The 16,251-nt window shown below is 38.8% G+C and overlaps 1 protein-coding gene across 1 annotated transcript in view; it reads left to right on the top strand.

The window, feature by feature from the left end:
- Positions 1–9,482: 9,482 nt before the first annotated feature.
- Positions 9,483–16,251, top strand: part of b4galnt3b (beta-1,4-N-acetyl-galactosaminyl transferase 3b) — a 29,031-nt gene continuing 22,262 nt past the window's right edge. The window contains exon 1 of the mRNA XM_066685656.1: positions 9,483–9,618. Within this exon, the coding sequence (XP_066541753.1) occupies positions 9,483–9,618 (136 nt within the window). The remainder of the gene's footprint in view (positions 9,619–16,251) is intronic.

Genomic DNA, 16,251 nt, shown 5'->3' with positions numbered 1-16,251 from the left:
TCTGCTCTTTATATTTCTCTTTGTAGTCCATCTTCATAACTTAGTGAAGGACAGATAAATATTGATTCATTCGCTACTGCTGATGTAGTAGTTATAATAATAATAATAACTCAGTTGCTTACATTTTTCAATATATAAAAACACTAATACATCCAAAACATTTGTATACAAATACAGTACAAACCCTTACCAAACACAGAACAAGCATGAATACATTTATTATAAGCAAGGGTTAAAACATATTTTTAGAGGATTGATATATGAAGAGGGTTGAAGAATGTTGGACCAGAGGGGGAAGAGAGTTCCAGAGTTGTGGAGCAGACCTAGAGAAAGCATGATCACCACAGCTGTGGAGGCTGGAAGGAGGGAGAGTAAGCAGCCCGGCAGAGGAAGACCTGAGAGAGAGTGGGTTTGTAAGGAAGAGGAGCAGACTGGTATAGAGCAGGTTATTTAGAGCTTTGTAAGTGAGAAGAGTATTTTGAATGTGGTCAAAAGCAGTAAGTTAACTATCAGAAATCTTTAGGCCAATTCACAAACTATCCCTTAATACTCAATTGTCAATTGTTTTTTCTATTCCTAACTGTACAGACATTACATCTGAGTCTAATTTGAGAAGTTTAAAGAGGCTGAGCAGATTAGAGTGACCAGACGCCCTTTTACCCGGACATGTCCTTTTTTAGACTCAAAAAATCTCCGGGGGCGGAATTTCACAAACGTCCGGGATTTTGTTTTTCTAGAGCTTACCTAGAACTTCGAGAAGCGTTTCGTTCACAAACTAGTCCCGCCCTCCCCTACTCCGATTGGTTCGCTTGAGTGAGAAAGGGGTGTGGTGAAGTAGACTAAAATCTTCTGATTGGACGGTCTGACTGTAGCGCTACCGTTATTGGTCGATAAACTTCTCTGTAAACATTTAATTGGTCAGTCTTCACGTCAGTAGTCCTTGAAAGGCAAAGCTCATGTACCTACCCGCCCCCCTGGGAGTCCTCTTTTTCACCATCTCAGATCTGGTCACCCTATGGCACATGGAATGAAAACTGGAGAGAATTTTTTATTTTGTCTCTTATAAGTATTAAGTACTAAGCATGAAACCTAGGGTATTTGTTATTAATAGTGGTAGGAAATAAGTATTTATGAAATTAAGAAAAAGGTGATAGCCCTGACGTGTGAGTTGATCAATGAGGCGGTGCATAATGCCCCCGGACATTGTACTTTATAAGGAAGCATGCCCGCCCTCGTGTGGAGATTAAGAATAAAGTGCTGTCTTCCACTAAGCTTAGGAGTGTTTCCCAGGCGTCCATAACTGTATTTTACTCAAAATAAATGAATGATCAGTGGATAAGCAACACTTAACTTGTATCTAGACTCATTATCTACTTTATCAGCTCCACGAGTCAAGATTCCCACAGGAGCACAACAGAGCAAATCAAGTTTGCGTGGTGGATAATTTTCAGCACTGCAGTGACACTGATGTGCTAGTAGGAATGGATCAGAGACAGCAGCGCTGCTGGAGTTTTTAAACACCTCAGTGTCCCTGCTGGACTGAGAATAGTCCAGAGAAATCATCTGCACACCCAGGGGAATCTGCCTGTCTAATCAAAAACAAAAAGAAGAAGAAAAAAAGATGCTGTCACTCTCTTCTGTCTTTCTGTCAGCCCTGCACACACCACCCCAGGTTAAGGGTGAAGACTTGTAAAGTCCCCTTTTAAAGTGGAATGGGAAATTCAGATAAGGAATTAATCCAACAATTATAGTGGCAATTTGCCATAGAACCCAGTGAAGATCAAGCTAATTTGCAGGTTTATTTTAAAATGATTACTTTCAATTAATAAGAGATGCACACAAACTACATCTACCCTCCAAGTGGGGTGTCTGTACGACCTACGATCTCTTCCGCACAATGACTTTTACAGGATAAAAAGAATAATAATAAGAAAAACCCTAACAAATACAATAGGGTTCAGCAAACTCACCTGACCATAACCCCATAGAAAATCTATGGGGTATTGTGAAGAGGAAGATGCAATACGCTAGACCCAACAATGCAGAAGAGCTGAAGGCCATTAGCAGAACAACCTGGGCTCTCATAACACCTGAGCAGTGCCACAGACTGATCGACTGCATGCCACGCGGCACTGCTGCAGTAATTCAGGCATTCAGGAGCCCCAGCTAAGTGCTGTACATGTTCATACTTTTCATGTTGGCCAGCATATCTAAAAATCCTTTTTGTAATTCTTACTTAATTCCTTAAGTAATATTCTAATTTTCTGAGATACTGAATTTGGGGTTTTATTAGTTGTCAGTTCAATAATAATCATATTATTAATATAATTAATAATCATCAAATTAAAAGAAATAAACACTTGAAATATATAAGTCTGTGTGTAATGAATGAGTGTAATATACAAGTTTCACTTTTTGAATGGAATTATTGAAGTAAATCAATTTTTTATGATATTCTAATCTTTATGAGCAGCACCTTATTTGCAATTTACTATCAATTCTGTACGGTTTAATTAATAAAACGTAAATATTTTAGGGGTACCTAAATATACTGTGGCTTCCCCCCCAGGCTCTGTGTATGATAGGGATCTCAACAGGCTTTTGGGCTTTGCCTTACACTGTAGCCCCCAGCATTCTTCGCACTCATGTTGAGAGAGTTTTTTCATCATTTTCTGTTGTTTTTTTATGTTGTGTGGTTGTGCTTTTGTTTGAGGACAATGGATTGTGTTATGTGACAACAGAAGACTCCTAAACAGCACTTTCAACATTTTGATTATATGTGCTATGTTCTCCATCACCTTTTTTTTAGATCAACCCCATAATGTACTACTAAATATTATCTGTAATTCACCAATTTTTAAGCTTAACGTCTAGTGAGATTTGATTGTTATATTTGTTCATAAAAACAAATGTTGTTTAGTAGCTTTTGCCTTTAAATAAAACCTGTCCAATCCCTTGCTCACAACAAAGGGCAGGAAGGACATAATAAAGACTCCATGCCTCAGAGTTGCATTACCTGCAGCGTACAGCTAAATTGAGTTAATAACCTCTCTCCCATGAACAGTGGAAATAATATCCTTGAGTACATTATTAGAAGATACTACCTTTGCTAACAACAAAGAGCATTGTCAGAAAGGCACCATCAGAACTCCTCTGAAGCGTATTGGTTTCTGTAGGCTTTCTGTCAGGGCTGAGATGCACTATTATGAATAAAGGTGCTACTGAGCAATGCCATTAAAATGTTTGTTAAAGAGATGTGTGAGTGTGAAGAACCTTGTAAAGTTTTAAAGGGCCTTCACTTGATATAAAAGTTCTTTACCTATTTAAAAGAAAAATCAAAGGGTTTTTTCCTATGGCATTGTGCAAATAACCTTTTGTAGCACCTTAATTTTTATGAGTTAATGTGCATCAGAGATGATTATTGTATTGTTTGCATTATAAAAATAAAGGATTCGAGTTTTTTTCTCTCTTTTTAAAACAGTTAGTAGTTCATTCACAAGCTCAGAATTCGTGAGGGTTAATTCCCCCATTAGCTGCCTTCTCCATAAGAGGGAGCCACAATATTCTCAGCATGTGAGTTGTTGTACAGCAGCCCCACAAACAGCACGTCTCCCTCATTTAACCCCCTAATAATAATAAATATAATATCCATGTACTCAGATTAAATGCATTATTTTTATCTAAAAATTCAGTACTGTGCAAGGGTCTTAGACAATTAAGATTATTATTTTAAATCATTTATATTCTCGGTAAGCATGGTGCTTGTATAAAATGATGTATGGTTTCAATAAATACAGAAATTACAACATTAGTAGATGCATTTTGAGCGAGTGTGAAGAACGCTGTTTCTTTCCAGATATTCTCCTTGAGTGAATGGATTTGTAAATCAACAACACAACAACACAACAACACATTTGACTTAACATAATGAAGTAATTATTAACTTTTGTTAAGGTATTGAATAAAATCCTCAGATAATACTGGACTGCCAGAAGGAGAGATTGGGAAAGGGAAAACCCATACATTCACAAACGGAATATCACTACATACTGTAATAATGTGGTTTGTTTTTATTATTTTATTAGTTTTTTTTTTAAATCTCATTTTCTCAGGTGTCTAAAACTTTTGCACAGTACCGTGTGTGTGTGTGTGTGTCTGTGCTTTCCTTACTCACACCTGCTGCAGACTAATATCACCCAGTAACATAGTAGCAGAGCAACAGGTCCCTTGGCAACAGCAGCAGCTCTCTGGATAAAATTACACATACAGAGAGGGAGGCTGTGGGAGCAGATTTAATATATCTTGGCATAGATTCTACGAGTCTCTGGATCTGTACTGAAGGTCTGGGACACCATTCTTCCAACAGATATTTTCTGATTTGACATTTAACATCAGTCTCCTTTCTTGATTGGGATAAATTACTGTAAGGCCATAAGTTTTGCATTATTTTCATAATCATTCTTCAGTGGGTTCTAATCGAGACACAGAATGGTCTTGGAAGAGACCCCTCCCAGTCTTGAGCCTTCTCTCCAAGGCAGTTTTGGTCATGGATGGCTGGTGTTACTCACTGTTAGGACGTTCTCATACTGAAACACACAGTGAATCTGGCAGTTAACAGATGAGATGAATCAGGTGAGTTTGCACAGGAGATTCACCAAACTGTGTTTAACATTGACCCTCAGAAAGTCCCTCCTGCTCTCTTCTTTCCTTTAAAAAACAAAAAAAACAAAAAAGTGTCAGGTGTGTGAGTGAATCTGAGAGTGTGTGTTGTCCTGTGAAGGACTGGCGCCCCCTCCGGGGCTTTTTCTGCCTTGCGCCCAATGATTCCAGGTAGGCTCTGGACCCACCGTGACCCTGAACTGGATAAGCGATTACAGATAATGAATAGATGAACATTTAGTTCCACCTTAAATGGGTTAGTTTATGAGTCTGATTTGCGTCCTTCACCAGCTCCCACCTGAATACTCCAATCCATCTTAAACAGATGGATAAAGATAACGTAAAGATAGTGTTTTATAAATTCTTTTGAAACTATTTATAATCCACACTTTATTCAGATCAAACACAAAACCACATACATAAATCTACCTATGATAGTGAAACCCTTATATTGGTGTTATTTGCCAGCTTGAAATATCCATACCTTAAATAGAAGGATATGCAATGCTTTTGAAACACAGCTTCCTTAATTTGTTTAAAACAAACACACCACGGAGAAGCACACTTTAATCTATGATTACACACTCTGGACATTTTAAGATTGCATACAGTAAATATATCACAGATTGTTCCTTTAAAGACCTTAGATGATAAAAGACTTGAAACCTTGCCTTGAAAAATTTCTGTTTGAACTATTTCAAAGTCCTTTTATGAAGTTTGGCATAAAGTGATGAACAATGACCTCTTTTTGCTTACAAAGACTGAGCCTTTTGTAAATGCTCTTTTTTATAATTTTAATAGTCACCTGCTTTGTAATATTTCAGTGTGACATTTTTCAACCTGTCCAAACTTTTTAGGGGGATTTGTTGCCACCATTAAATTTATATTCATAAAAAGTGACAGTGAAATCATTGTTCATTTGTCTGTTAAACGCAAATCTGTATAATCTGAAACTGCAAAAACAAGTATATATTAACCTTATGGAGGACGAAAAAAGCAATATTCCAAGAGCCAGTTTCAGTAACCAAGGATCAGAACGACCTCGGCTGCCACACGATCCACAGTGCACCAGACCCGGATTACTACCTCTCCCACAGGTGGTGGGCCCATGGGAGACTGGACCCATGTTGCTCCTTCGGGCTGAGCCCGGCCGGACCCCATGAGTGAAAGTCCGGCCACCAGGCGCTCGCCAAGGAGCCCCTCCCCCAGGCCGGGCACCAGGGTGGGGCCCTGGTAACCCTACTCTGGGCAAGGGAGGCTGTGTCCCTGTTTTTACTCTGTTCATCTGGGTCTTTATGGATCACTCTTTGTCTGGCCCATCATCTAGGACCAATTTGCCTTGGGAGACCCTACCAGGGGCTATTGCCCCCGACAACATAGCTCCTAGGCTCACGGAGACACGCAAACCCCTCCACCACGTTAAGGTGATCCAGGGAGGGGGAAAAAAAAGCAATATTCATGATTTTCAATGTTTGGAGGGCTCTTTGCCTTTTCTCTGCTGTGAGAGAAAGGAAGCCTTGCATGTCTGACAGAACCTCTTTTTTTTTTTTTTTTTAACTCGTTTACTGACATGAGTTTCATAAACATTTTGGACCATTTTTCAATGCAGAAACAGACTGGAGAGCTAGGAAATAATCTAACTCTGAAAACTGAAATAAACAATAGAAATTATCAAAAAATACATAAAAGCTGTTATGTTGACTACCATAAAAATGTAAAAATATGTGTTTCATTCCTCTGAAAAGCTTTTCATACACAAGAGGTTTTGTTCTAACAGTGACAATTTTGGTATGGTACGGAAAAAGTATGGTAAAATTGTTCATTTGTTATTTACTCATTGCCTCTCTGGAGCCTTCTACACTTCAGTTTTCTCATTTAACTTATCATTTGTTGTGCTGATCTAAGAAACAGACGTGTAGTACAATAATTCTGTTTCCCAGTAATATATATATATATATATATATAATTATTATTTTTTTTAACTGTGCATTGTTATTGAATGTGATGGTCTTAAAATAACATGCAGAGCAAGGATTATGAAACAGCACAGAACAAACTAGTTCTACGCAAACCCTATATTTTTTGAAAACAGTACAGAGAAGATATTTCATTAGAGAGAAAATCCCCAGAGAGTCTTTTAGAAGTAAACACAGGGAGGTGTTCACTTCTCTGTTAAAGGCTGAGTGGGCAAATGGTGAAACATTCATTCATTATCTGTAACCAACACTTAAAGTATAATGTTTCTCAACATATCAAAGAAAATGTGGATTTCTTCATCTACAATACACAATATCATTAAAAGATTAAGAGATCCAGAGAACTCTTTACATGCAAGGTTCAAAACCAATGTTGGCTGGCTGTAATCTTAGGGCCTTCAGATGGCACTGTATTAAAAGTGGACATATTTCTGTTGTGGAAACCTTTTAGAAAATCATTGTCTGTAAACATAGTTTGTCACTGCATCATCAAATGCAAGTTTTAAAAAAATGTTTTGCAAAGAAGAAACCACAAATAAATATATATAAACAAGATCCAATAAAACACATCACCTTGTCTAGACCCTGAGCTCATTTAAGACGGATTGTGGCAAAGTAGAAAAGTGTCCTGGGCTCCAACAAACCAAACCAGTTTTTACCTAAGAAGTGAACCAGTAAAGAGCAGAACATGTGACACCTAGCTCACAGTCTTGAAAGGAGAATGGAATGGCTCAATGTGTCAAAAGCAGGGGCTAAGTCAGTTGGAACAAGAATGCTAAGGGAACAAACATCTGCAGCCACCAGGTCACTGATATCAACAACCAAAACCATTTTACTGCTGTGATATGGGTGAAAACCAGACTAAAAACTAAAAAGATTATTTGTTCCTAGGTAGGCTCTGAGCTCACTAGCAACAACGTGTTCAAAACTTTAGACAGAAACTGAAGTATTAATAACAGTATATTAGATTGGTGAAGGCCAAATGTGTTAAGGATAGGTGTTACTACAGTAGTTTAAGGCTGAGGGGACATGAAACAATGACTGGTTAATAATAGAGGTGGGATAAGGGACAAAAGCAGACAAAGACTTGAGCTAGTGGTGTGGGACAAGGAGCTAGAGATCAGGTAATACAATTTGAATTCCCTGATAGGAGAGTAACAGGATTGATTACACAGAATCAAGGGGAGTGGGCTGGGCTTTTCAAGATCTAAACCCAGACAGGAGGACTTCCTTAGCCCTGTAAGGACCAACATAAGAATTTAGGATAAGACTGATGAGCTTTCTGTCAATGGGCTTTCTGACCAAAGCCTGTGAGATTCCACTGGCAAATGCTTGGCTTCACAATGCTGGCCCAGTGCAGACAACTCTAACTCAGTATTAATGAAGAGAGTGTGATGCGAACTTGTCCAAGTCCACATTTCCACACAGGTCCACAGCTCTATACAGGTTCTATATAGTCCGCCCATGTTGTGTCAATTGGGTCATGGAGGTTATTTTAAAGTGGTACCAACACACCAACTAACACGCCACCACCGCATCAGTGTAACTGTAGCGCTGGGAATGATCCACCAATCAACTAATGCCTAGTGAAACATTCATTCATTGTCTGTAACCCCTTATCCAGTTCACGGTCGCGGTGGGTCTGGAGCCTACCCCGAAATCACTGGACGCAAGGCAGGATCACACCCTGGAGGGGGCGCCAGTCCTTCAGAGGGCGACATATTGACTCGCACCTATGGACACTTTTGAGTCGCCAATCCACCTACCAACCAGAGGCGATTGCTCTAAGACTGCAAGGGAAGCTCAGCTTCCCCTAAAATGTCAAAAAATAAGTGATACTTATATATACTGTTGTGTGTATAAATATTGAATAAATTGAATAATGGCATGGTGTCGCAGTCACACATCTCCAGGGGCCTGGAGGTTGTGGGTTCGATTCCTGCTCCGGAATGACTGTCTGTGAGGAGTTGGTGTGTTCTCCCTGTGTCCGCGTGGGTTTCCTCCGGGTGCTCCGGTTTCCTCCCACAGTCCAAAAACACACGTTGGTAGGTGGATTGGCGACTCAAAAGTGTCCGTAGGTGTGAGTGTGTCTGTGTTGCCGTGTGAAGGACTGGCGCCCCCTCAAGGGTGTATTCCCGCCTTGCGCCCAATGATTCCAGGTAGGCTCTGGACCCACCGCGACCCTGAATTGGATAAGCGGTTACAGATAATGAATGAATGAATGTTATTATAATATTTTTATAGGGGATTTTAGGCTGATTTCTATGGAGTCAAAAAAGGGTCAAAATATTTAGAGCTTGTAAAACAATACTCACAGATTTAACAGAATTTGTAACTGCGTTTGAGCAACTACATACACATTTAAAATGAATCCACAAATGAATTGGAAAGCTCAAATTTAAAACAATAATAATAATAAATTAAAAAAAATTTCACAAATGTGGAAAAAATATTTGTAATGTATAGAAACACATTTTAAATGTGTAGGAAAGCTCTGGCGGCCCCTGGCTTCTATAGATATCAACACTGCACTGTGCCTTTATTTACCTGGTAGAAAGAAAATGACGTCGCTCAAAGGGCGTAGTCAACCTGTAAATCTGGTCTGGTCCACACCGAGGCGCCTCCTGCGGTGAGTGAGAGAGAGAGAGAGAGAGAGAGAGAGAGAGAGGGCAGAGGTGTTTTTCTGGACATTACTCCGGTGTGTTTATGTGGACTGGCCGCAGGATGCGCGGCTCTGAGTGGGGTTAATGCTCGTGTGTTTCCGCGCTGATGGAAGAGGCGCTCCGCTGTGCCTCCCGTGACTCTTCGGTCTGAAAGAGCGGAGAATAAAGACTCCGTTTAACAGTCATGCAGCTGTGCCCGCTCTTCCCGCTGAGGAAGATCAGGAGAAACGTTGGTTATCTGCTGTTCGCCGCCGTGCTGCTGGTCGCGGCGGTCGCGGCTTATCTGGAGTTCGTGGCGACGAACGCTTGGAGCAGCGTCCGTGAGTCCCAACTTTAGTACAAACTTTATAGAACCGCATTCACCAAGTACGAAGTATAAGGCTGGTTGAACTTCCCCTCACGGCGCTAAGAGTATTCCGCTCACACTGGAGCGGTCATTAGGCTAAAGTTTCAGAGCTCAGTTGTTGTCTCACACGAGGGTCTACAGGTGGGGTCCTCAGGACCACACCCAGACTACATCATGTAATTGTGGTCAGCTGTAAAACACCCCGCTTTTCATCTAATTTCTTGGTTATGGAATCTCACATCAGATTATATCATCACAGGATTTAGTTCAGTGTTATCAGCTGATTTGAGAATCTGTTTCACTGTCCAGGACCATTTAAACTCAGTACAGGTCATTAGAAACAAGTGACAGAGAATTAGGCAGCACTAATTACATATAATTTCATCAGAACTACTACTTCTTTAGTTGTTTTTTGTGGAACAACCTAATATTACAAGACATGGTATATGTGCAATCACTGTAGAAATAATTCATAATAGGTAATTGTCTTTTTTGAATATGCATTAATGGTTACATAACATGGTTATTTGCTAAAAAGTCACTCAGGGATACAAAAATAATAATAATACAGCTATCGCAGGTGTGTCACGTTAGAGTAGGCTTTATTTTTTTTCTAATGTAATCTTCAGCACTAAAATTCACAAAAGCCTTTTTTTTTTAATTCACTTAACAAAAGATACATTCAAAATAAACATGAATGCATGTTTGCATTGTTTTCTTTTTTTTTATATAAAAGCTTTTATGACTCAGATGTATGTAATTTCTTCCAGTGGCAGATATTTAGATCAAAGGAACGCTACTGTAAATGACTATAATGATATAGTAAAATCAAAAACACAGTGGGCTGACATGCAAGAATAATCCAGTGAATTATATGCAGTAGGACAAAAAATCAGTGTTTACCTCTCACTGTAGCCCTGTGTTGTCATTTGTCAGTATCTTGAAGCTATATAATAGTAGCCTAGCAGTGATTGTGCACTAAAATCTTAAATCAGCAATCTCAGCTCCTAACATCTGAGCCTTGATTGTTAGTAACATGTTAGTAACACCGCATATTCAACTCTGTGCACATGCTGAATACAAGTGTGGATATAATATTGTTGTAAAATCTGCTCAGCTTGTTGTGTTAAAAAAAACTCATCAAGTCAGATGACAGGTTTTATTGACTTTAATTGAGAACATGTTAAAACAGCCTCAGAGAAGAAACACACATTTCTAAATATCTGCAATTTTAAAGGTGACATCCATGATTTTAAGCAAAAAAAAACCTTTTTATACAATTCAAAAAATGTTTCCTCATCAATTGCTAGCTCTCCGGTCTGTTTGCATGCTGGACACTGGTCTAATGTGTTTACTAAACCTTAGTGTCAGTAAACGGTTAAAAAAAATGGGATCAGTCAGACATGACAGGCTTACTCTCCATCTGCTGGGAAACAATAAAAAAACCTTCAGATGTTTAAAAATAAAAAAAGATGTTAAGATATTGCTTTATTTTGGCCCCATACTTTGGTAGTATTGACTTATTTGTGCTGATTCTGATTATTTAAGTAGGAACCCACTTTAACTTTGGGAGAATGCTAACTGCATAAAAGTACACACAGGCAGAAAGTGCTACAAAATTTGAGTTAAAAATGAGATTCTGTGGTAATTAAAATAGTGAATGAAAATGTACAAACAACAGTCATTTTTTTGTCAAACCGAGGAGCTTAAATATAACTTAAACAAACCAGAGAGAACTGCAGTTCTCCACAATCATAGACGTTGCCTTTAAGACACTGTTGCTTTTTGTGTGCTGAGTTGCACATTGGAAAATGTAAATAGCACGTTGACCATATGTTAAATTACTAAAATAAGCAAACAGCAGGAGTGAGTAATGTAGTAATAATGTAGACTTGTCCTCACAAGAAAAATCATCAGTATATATAATTTGGGCAGTGTGCCTAAATTAGGCATGTCACTGTGTCCACTGCCATTAAACAGAACCACTGTAATCACAGCATTACTAAAGCATTAGAGCACTGCATACAATTATTATAATGAGACAATGTCTGCATTACATTTTTCTATTATTTGATGTTACTAGTGTGTGTCAGGGTTTAGTAACATTTTCCAATGACATTAAAGACAAACAAGCTGTTTATCTCCCTGTTTATGTATCCCACTCAAACACAAGGTAGATGAAGTGAGGCATAACGGGAGGCGACGTCACTCCAAATCTGGTTCAACCAGATGTACCACATGAGACATTAATTCCTAGTTACACTAGGTAAATGGGAGCATGATGCGAAGGAATTTCAACAGTTTTTTCAACAGCCATAACATTATGACCACTTCTTTGCTGCTCTACTGACCACCAGTAGCACTTTGTAGTTCTATGGTTACAGGCTGGAGTCCTTCCGTTGCTCTCCATGCTTTGTTAGTCTCTTTTCCCTCTATTTTTTAATGGTCAGGACACCCCACAGGACCACTACCAGAGCAGGTATGTTTTGTGCAGTGAATGATTCTCAGGGCTACAGTGACACTGACGTGGAGGTGTGTATCTTGTGCTGGTTTTTAAACCCAGCAGTGTAATGTTCAACATTCAGCCGAAAGCGTCCTGTGGACAGCGTCCAGTGTCTATTTATGAAGGACTAGAGGATGACAAACAAAACTGTGCTCCAACAGATCAGCTACTGTCTCAGATGTTACACCTAAAAAGTGGACCAACAGTGTTGGTGTGTTTAATAGAATGGACAGTGAGTGGACACAGGGTTTAAAAACTCCAGCTGCACGGCTGTGTCTGATCCATTTGTACCAGTGCAATACACACTATCACACCACCGTCACGTCAGTGTCACTGCAGCTCTGAAAATGATACACCACCCAAACCATAAGAAACAAAAACATGCAGAGCAACAGGTGGACTACAGTCTGTAATTGTTGACCGATAAAATGGTTCTGTATGGTCTATGGAGCTGAGTGAATAGACAGTTAGTGTGGGACAGCCATGTCCTTGAGGATAGAGAAGCAGGCTTGATGTCGAAGGGTCTACAGTTCTATTCCTAGGACTAGAAGTAACTTCCCTAAGGGAATCAATAAAGGTGATTCTTCTTCTTGTTGTTGCTGTTTTATTGGTTTATGGGGTAGGTTTCTTTACAAAGCAACATTTTACATTAAAACACTGAATGACTGAATACATTCTGCTGATTGAATTAAGCAGTAATGTGGAGAAATCTGTGAAATTTCATTTATCTGTTTATTGAAGTAGCATTATATCTGGAATTAAATCATTTTGATTTTAATTATACAGTTGAATGCAGCAGAAATAGAAGCAGTTGACACATTCCAGTTAGTGCGGTTCTTCCAGCAAATTAAAGCATTCCAGAGGTTGATCATATCTTTACTGTAAGTGCTTAAGGACTGAAGTACAGGACCTGCTGCTGAGTGGTCTGAGAAAGCATCATTGCTGTGCACTGGTCATTTGTTTGTCCTGGTGAATCACACTTGGTTAGCTGTGTGAAGTTAAGGCTATGAAAGTGAATGGAGCTTTGAATGTTGTGGTAGCTGTGTGTAGGTGTCTGGTTATGTGACCGCTATGTGGAAGACTCTTTTAAGTTTGTGTTACAGTGAACAATGCACTTTAAAACCATTGATCCAAGCCCTGTGTGTGTGTGTGTGTGTGTGTGTGTGTGTGTGTGTGTGTGTATCTGTTGTCCCCCTGCATGCTGAAACTTGTCTGTCTTCATTTCTTTTTTTATTGTTTTGTTCTGTTTTTGTATTCTGTTCTGTTTCTCTCCCTCTTTCTCTCTCTCTCTCTCTCTCTCTCTCTCTCTCTCTCTCTCTCTCTCTCTCTCTCTCTCTCTCTCTCTCTCTCTCTCTCTCTCTCTCTCTCTCTCTCTCCCTCTCTCTCTCTCTCTCTCTCTCTCTCTCTCTCTCTCTCTCACACTGTGTGTGTGTGCGTGGCACAATAAACTCAGTAAGAGCAGCATTTGACATGTCAGTGACACTTCCCACAGACCTGCTTGCTCAGTGAATCCAAGCACAAGTGTTCAAACAATAATATCATTTGATCCCAACCACTGGTGTATATATATATACATTTGTTTGTTTTTACAGGATTGCACTGCAAATTTATCAAGCAGTGTATATTCATTATGGTTTGCAACTGTCACAACACATCCAAAGCAACATTTCAGGGCAGGAAAAATGTGCTTTCCTGGACCTAATTTACAGACAATATTCATTTATTCATTCATTCATTCATTGTCTGTAACCGCTTATCCAACTCAAGGTCGCGGTGGGTCAGGGGCCTACCTGGAGTCACTGGGGGCAAGGCGCAAGGGACATTTTAGAGTAGTCATTCCACCAACCAGTGCACCCAGAGGAAGCCTACGCTGACTCGGGGAGAACACTATGGACAATACAACATACATAATGCAAAATAAGCTCAGTGACTTTAACTGCTTGAAAAGAAAATATATTGGAAAACAATAAAGTAAAATGTGCCCTGTGCAAATACTGTGGCACATTTTTAATTAGGGTTAGCCTTTGTACATGACGGTAAATCAAATAATAGGCTGCCAAGACACGAATAAATCCCAAACTGCCTTTGTTAGACATATAGTTCCTTTATGTTACGATATACATGCTGCACTGTGTAGAGAGTTATTATAGATTGGTCCAAATTCACAGGAAGAATACAGCTACACATTGAAACAGAGACACTGCCCTGGAAGATATATTGGTCACACTGGACAGTGCCATTGTTTTCATACTTAAGAGCCATGCATGTTACTTGAATTACTAATTTATTGATCATACAGTTTATTGATGCTACAGTTTACCACAAAGACATCTGATGGGGACACGCCCCAGTGGCCCCTAATGTAGATATTCCTCTGCAAATAAATAAAAATTAACTACATATTATACATGTATTAACTTCCCTAATGTTTCCGAGGCTTCTCCACTGAGGAAGTTTACATTTTTTAATTAAGAAAAAGGTGTAGCACTCCCCTAAAACTATAGCCCACAGCTTATATTTAAAGCCACTAACAGAGGTTTTTGATTATTATTTTTTTATGCTCAGCAAGTTGTAGAAGCATGTTTCTGTGTTTGTCTTTTTCTGAAGTTCATTATAGAATTGTGTCAAATAAAAAAAACATTATAAATCCTGGAGATGAAATGGGGAAATCAACACAGTTTTAAAATATAAGGTACAATTATGTTTCCTTTTTAAAGGTACAAATACCCCATGAGGGCAAGGGCGTAGAATTAGCATGGAAGAAGGTGATGTGTCCCCACCAATATCCAGCGATTATTGAATTGTCCCCATCAATAATTTTATCCCCTCAAAAAAAAAAAAAATAAAGAGCTATTTTTCAAAGAAACATGTAAGTCACTTAAAGTATTTTTCACTAATGAAATGTGTCCATCATAATAACAGCAGGCTAAAATATGTAGCCTGTAGCTATGAATAACATGGTTTGGAAGTTAACTGCACAACAACTGCCAATTAGTCAGTTCGCTTACAGTGTAGTTTTATGAGGGAGCAAAGGGGAAAAAATCAAGAAACAGAAAAATGATAGGTCCCCAACATTGTCAAGAGCAAATCTTCACAATCTACCACCACAGAGACAGCAAAAGGTACCGCCACAGTGACAGAGAACATTTTCCCTCTTCACTGAACCTTAGAACCTGTCTATCATCCCTTATTTAGTTGTTTAAACGGTAAACATTTCTATGTCATACAGTGTATGTGCAGGTCTGTTGTGTTTTTGAGAACTCAATAGTTATTGTTTTAAATAATAATAATAATAAATATCTTTGCTTTATTCAGATACTGGTTTGAAAACTAAAGCAGATATGCAGTAAACAGCTGAGAATTTACTTTATCATCATATCACCAGAAGTACACTTAAACTTTATGCGATTTGAACACACATGAAATCCATTCACAAAACCACTTCCTTTCTTACTTACTTATTTTTTACTTATTCAGTGTTGTTACAAATCTTCGAGTCACATTTTCCTCTTGGACACACCCACAGGTCACAGGGGAATACACTACAACTCCTAAATGACTTTAAATACCCTAAATGGGTATTTAAAATGTTGCATGTAAGCATTTTATGTTCGTTGCAAATCATTCCACTCATTACTACTTGGTGGAACATTGTAGAATCACAGTCAGGTGAAATACACAGATTTTAAGCAGGGAAAATGTATAGCTGAGGCATAAGGAGTCTGAGTAATGTGCAGTGTCTTAGACTGTGTGTAAAGTGAAAAGTAAACAGTTATCTGGGGGTTGCAGCCTTTTGTATGAAGAGAGATTTTGACACCTACTGGAATGCTGTTGGATGCTATTGAACAATGACTGGTGGGAACATAAAGAATTTTTCTAGAAGAAAGGAACCACTGCTACTTGTTCTGACAAACACTCTCACTCACTGTTATGATGCATTATACAATGCATTGCTTTATTGACACTGTGTTGTCTAATGCTGTGTTACAATATCAGAATCATATAGGAATGATCCTGCAGTAATTTTTAAAATAATTATTTGATAATTTAGATATGATATTTTATACTGAATGTTGCCTGTGTTTATTGTACTACGGCAAGTGA

Source organism: Hoplias malabaricus, chromosome 11 (genome assembly GCF_029633855.1).
Source record: "Hoplias malabaricus isolate fHopMal1 chromosome 11, fHopMal1.hap1, whole genome shotgun sequence".
Taxonomy (NCBI): domain Eukaryota; kingdom Metazoa; phylum Chordata; class Actinopteri; order Characiformes; family Erythrinidae; genus Hoplias; species Hoplias malabaricus.
Note: the sequence above shows the minus strand (reverse complement) of the source record. Positions and strands in the feature narration are given on the sequence as shown.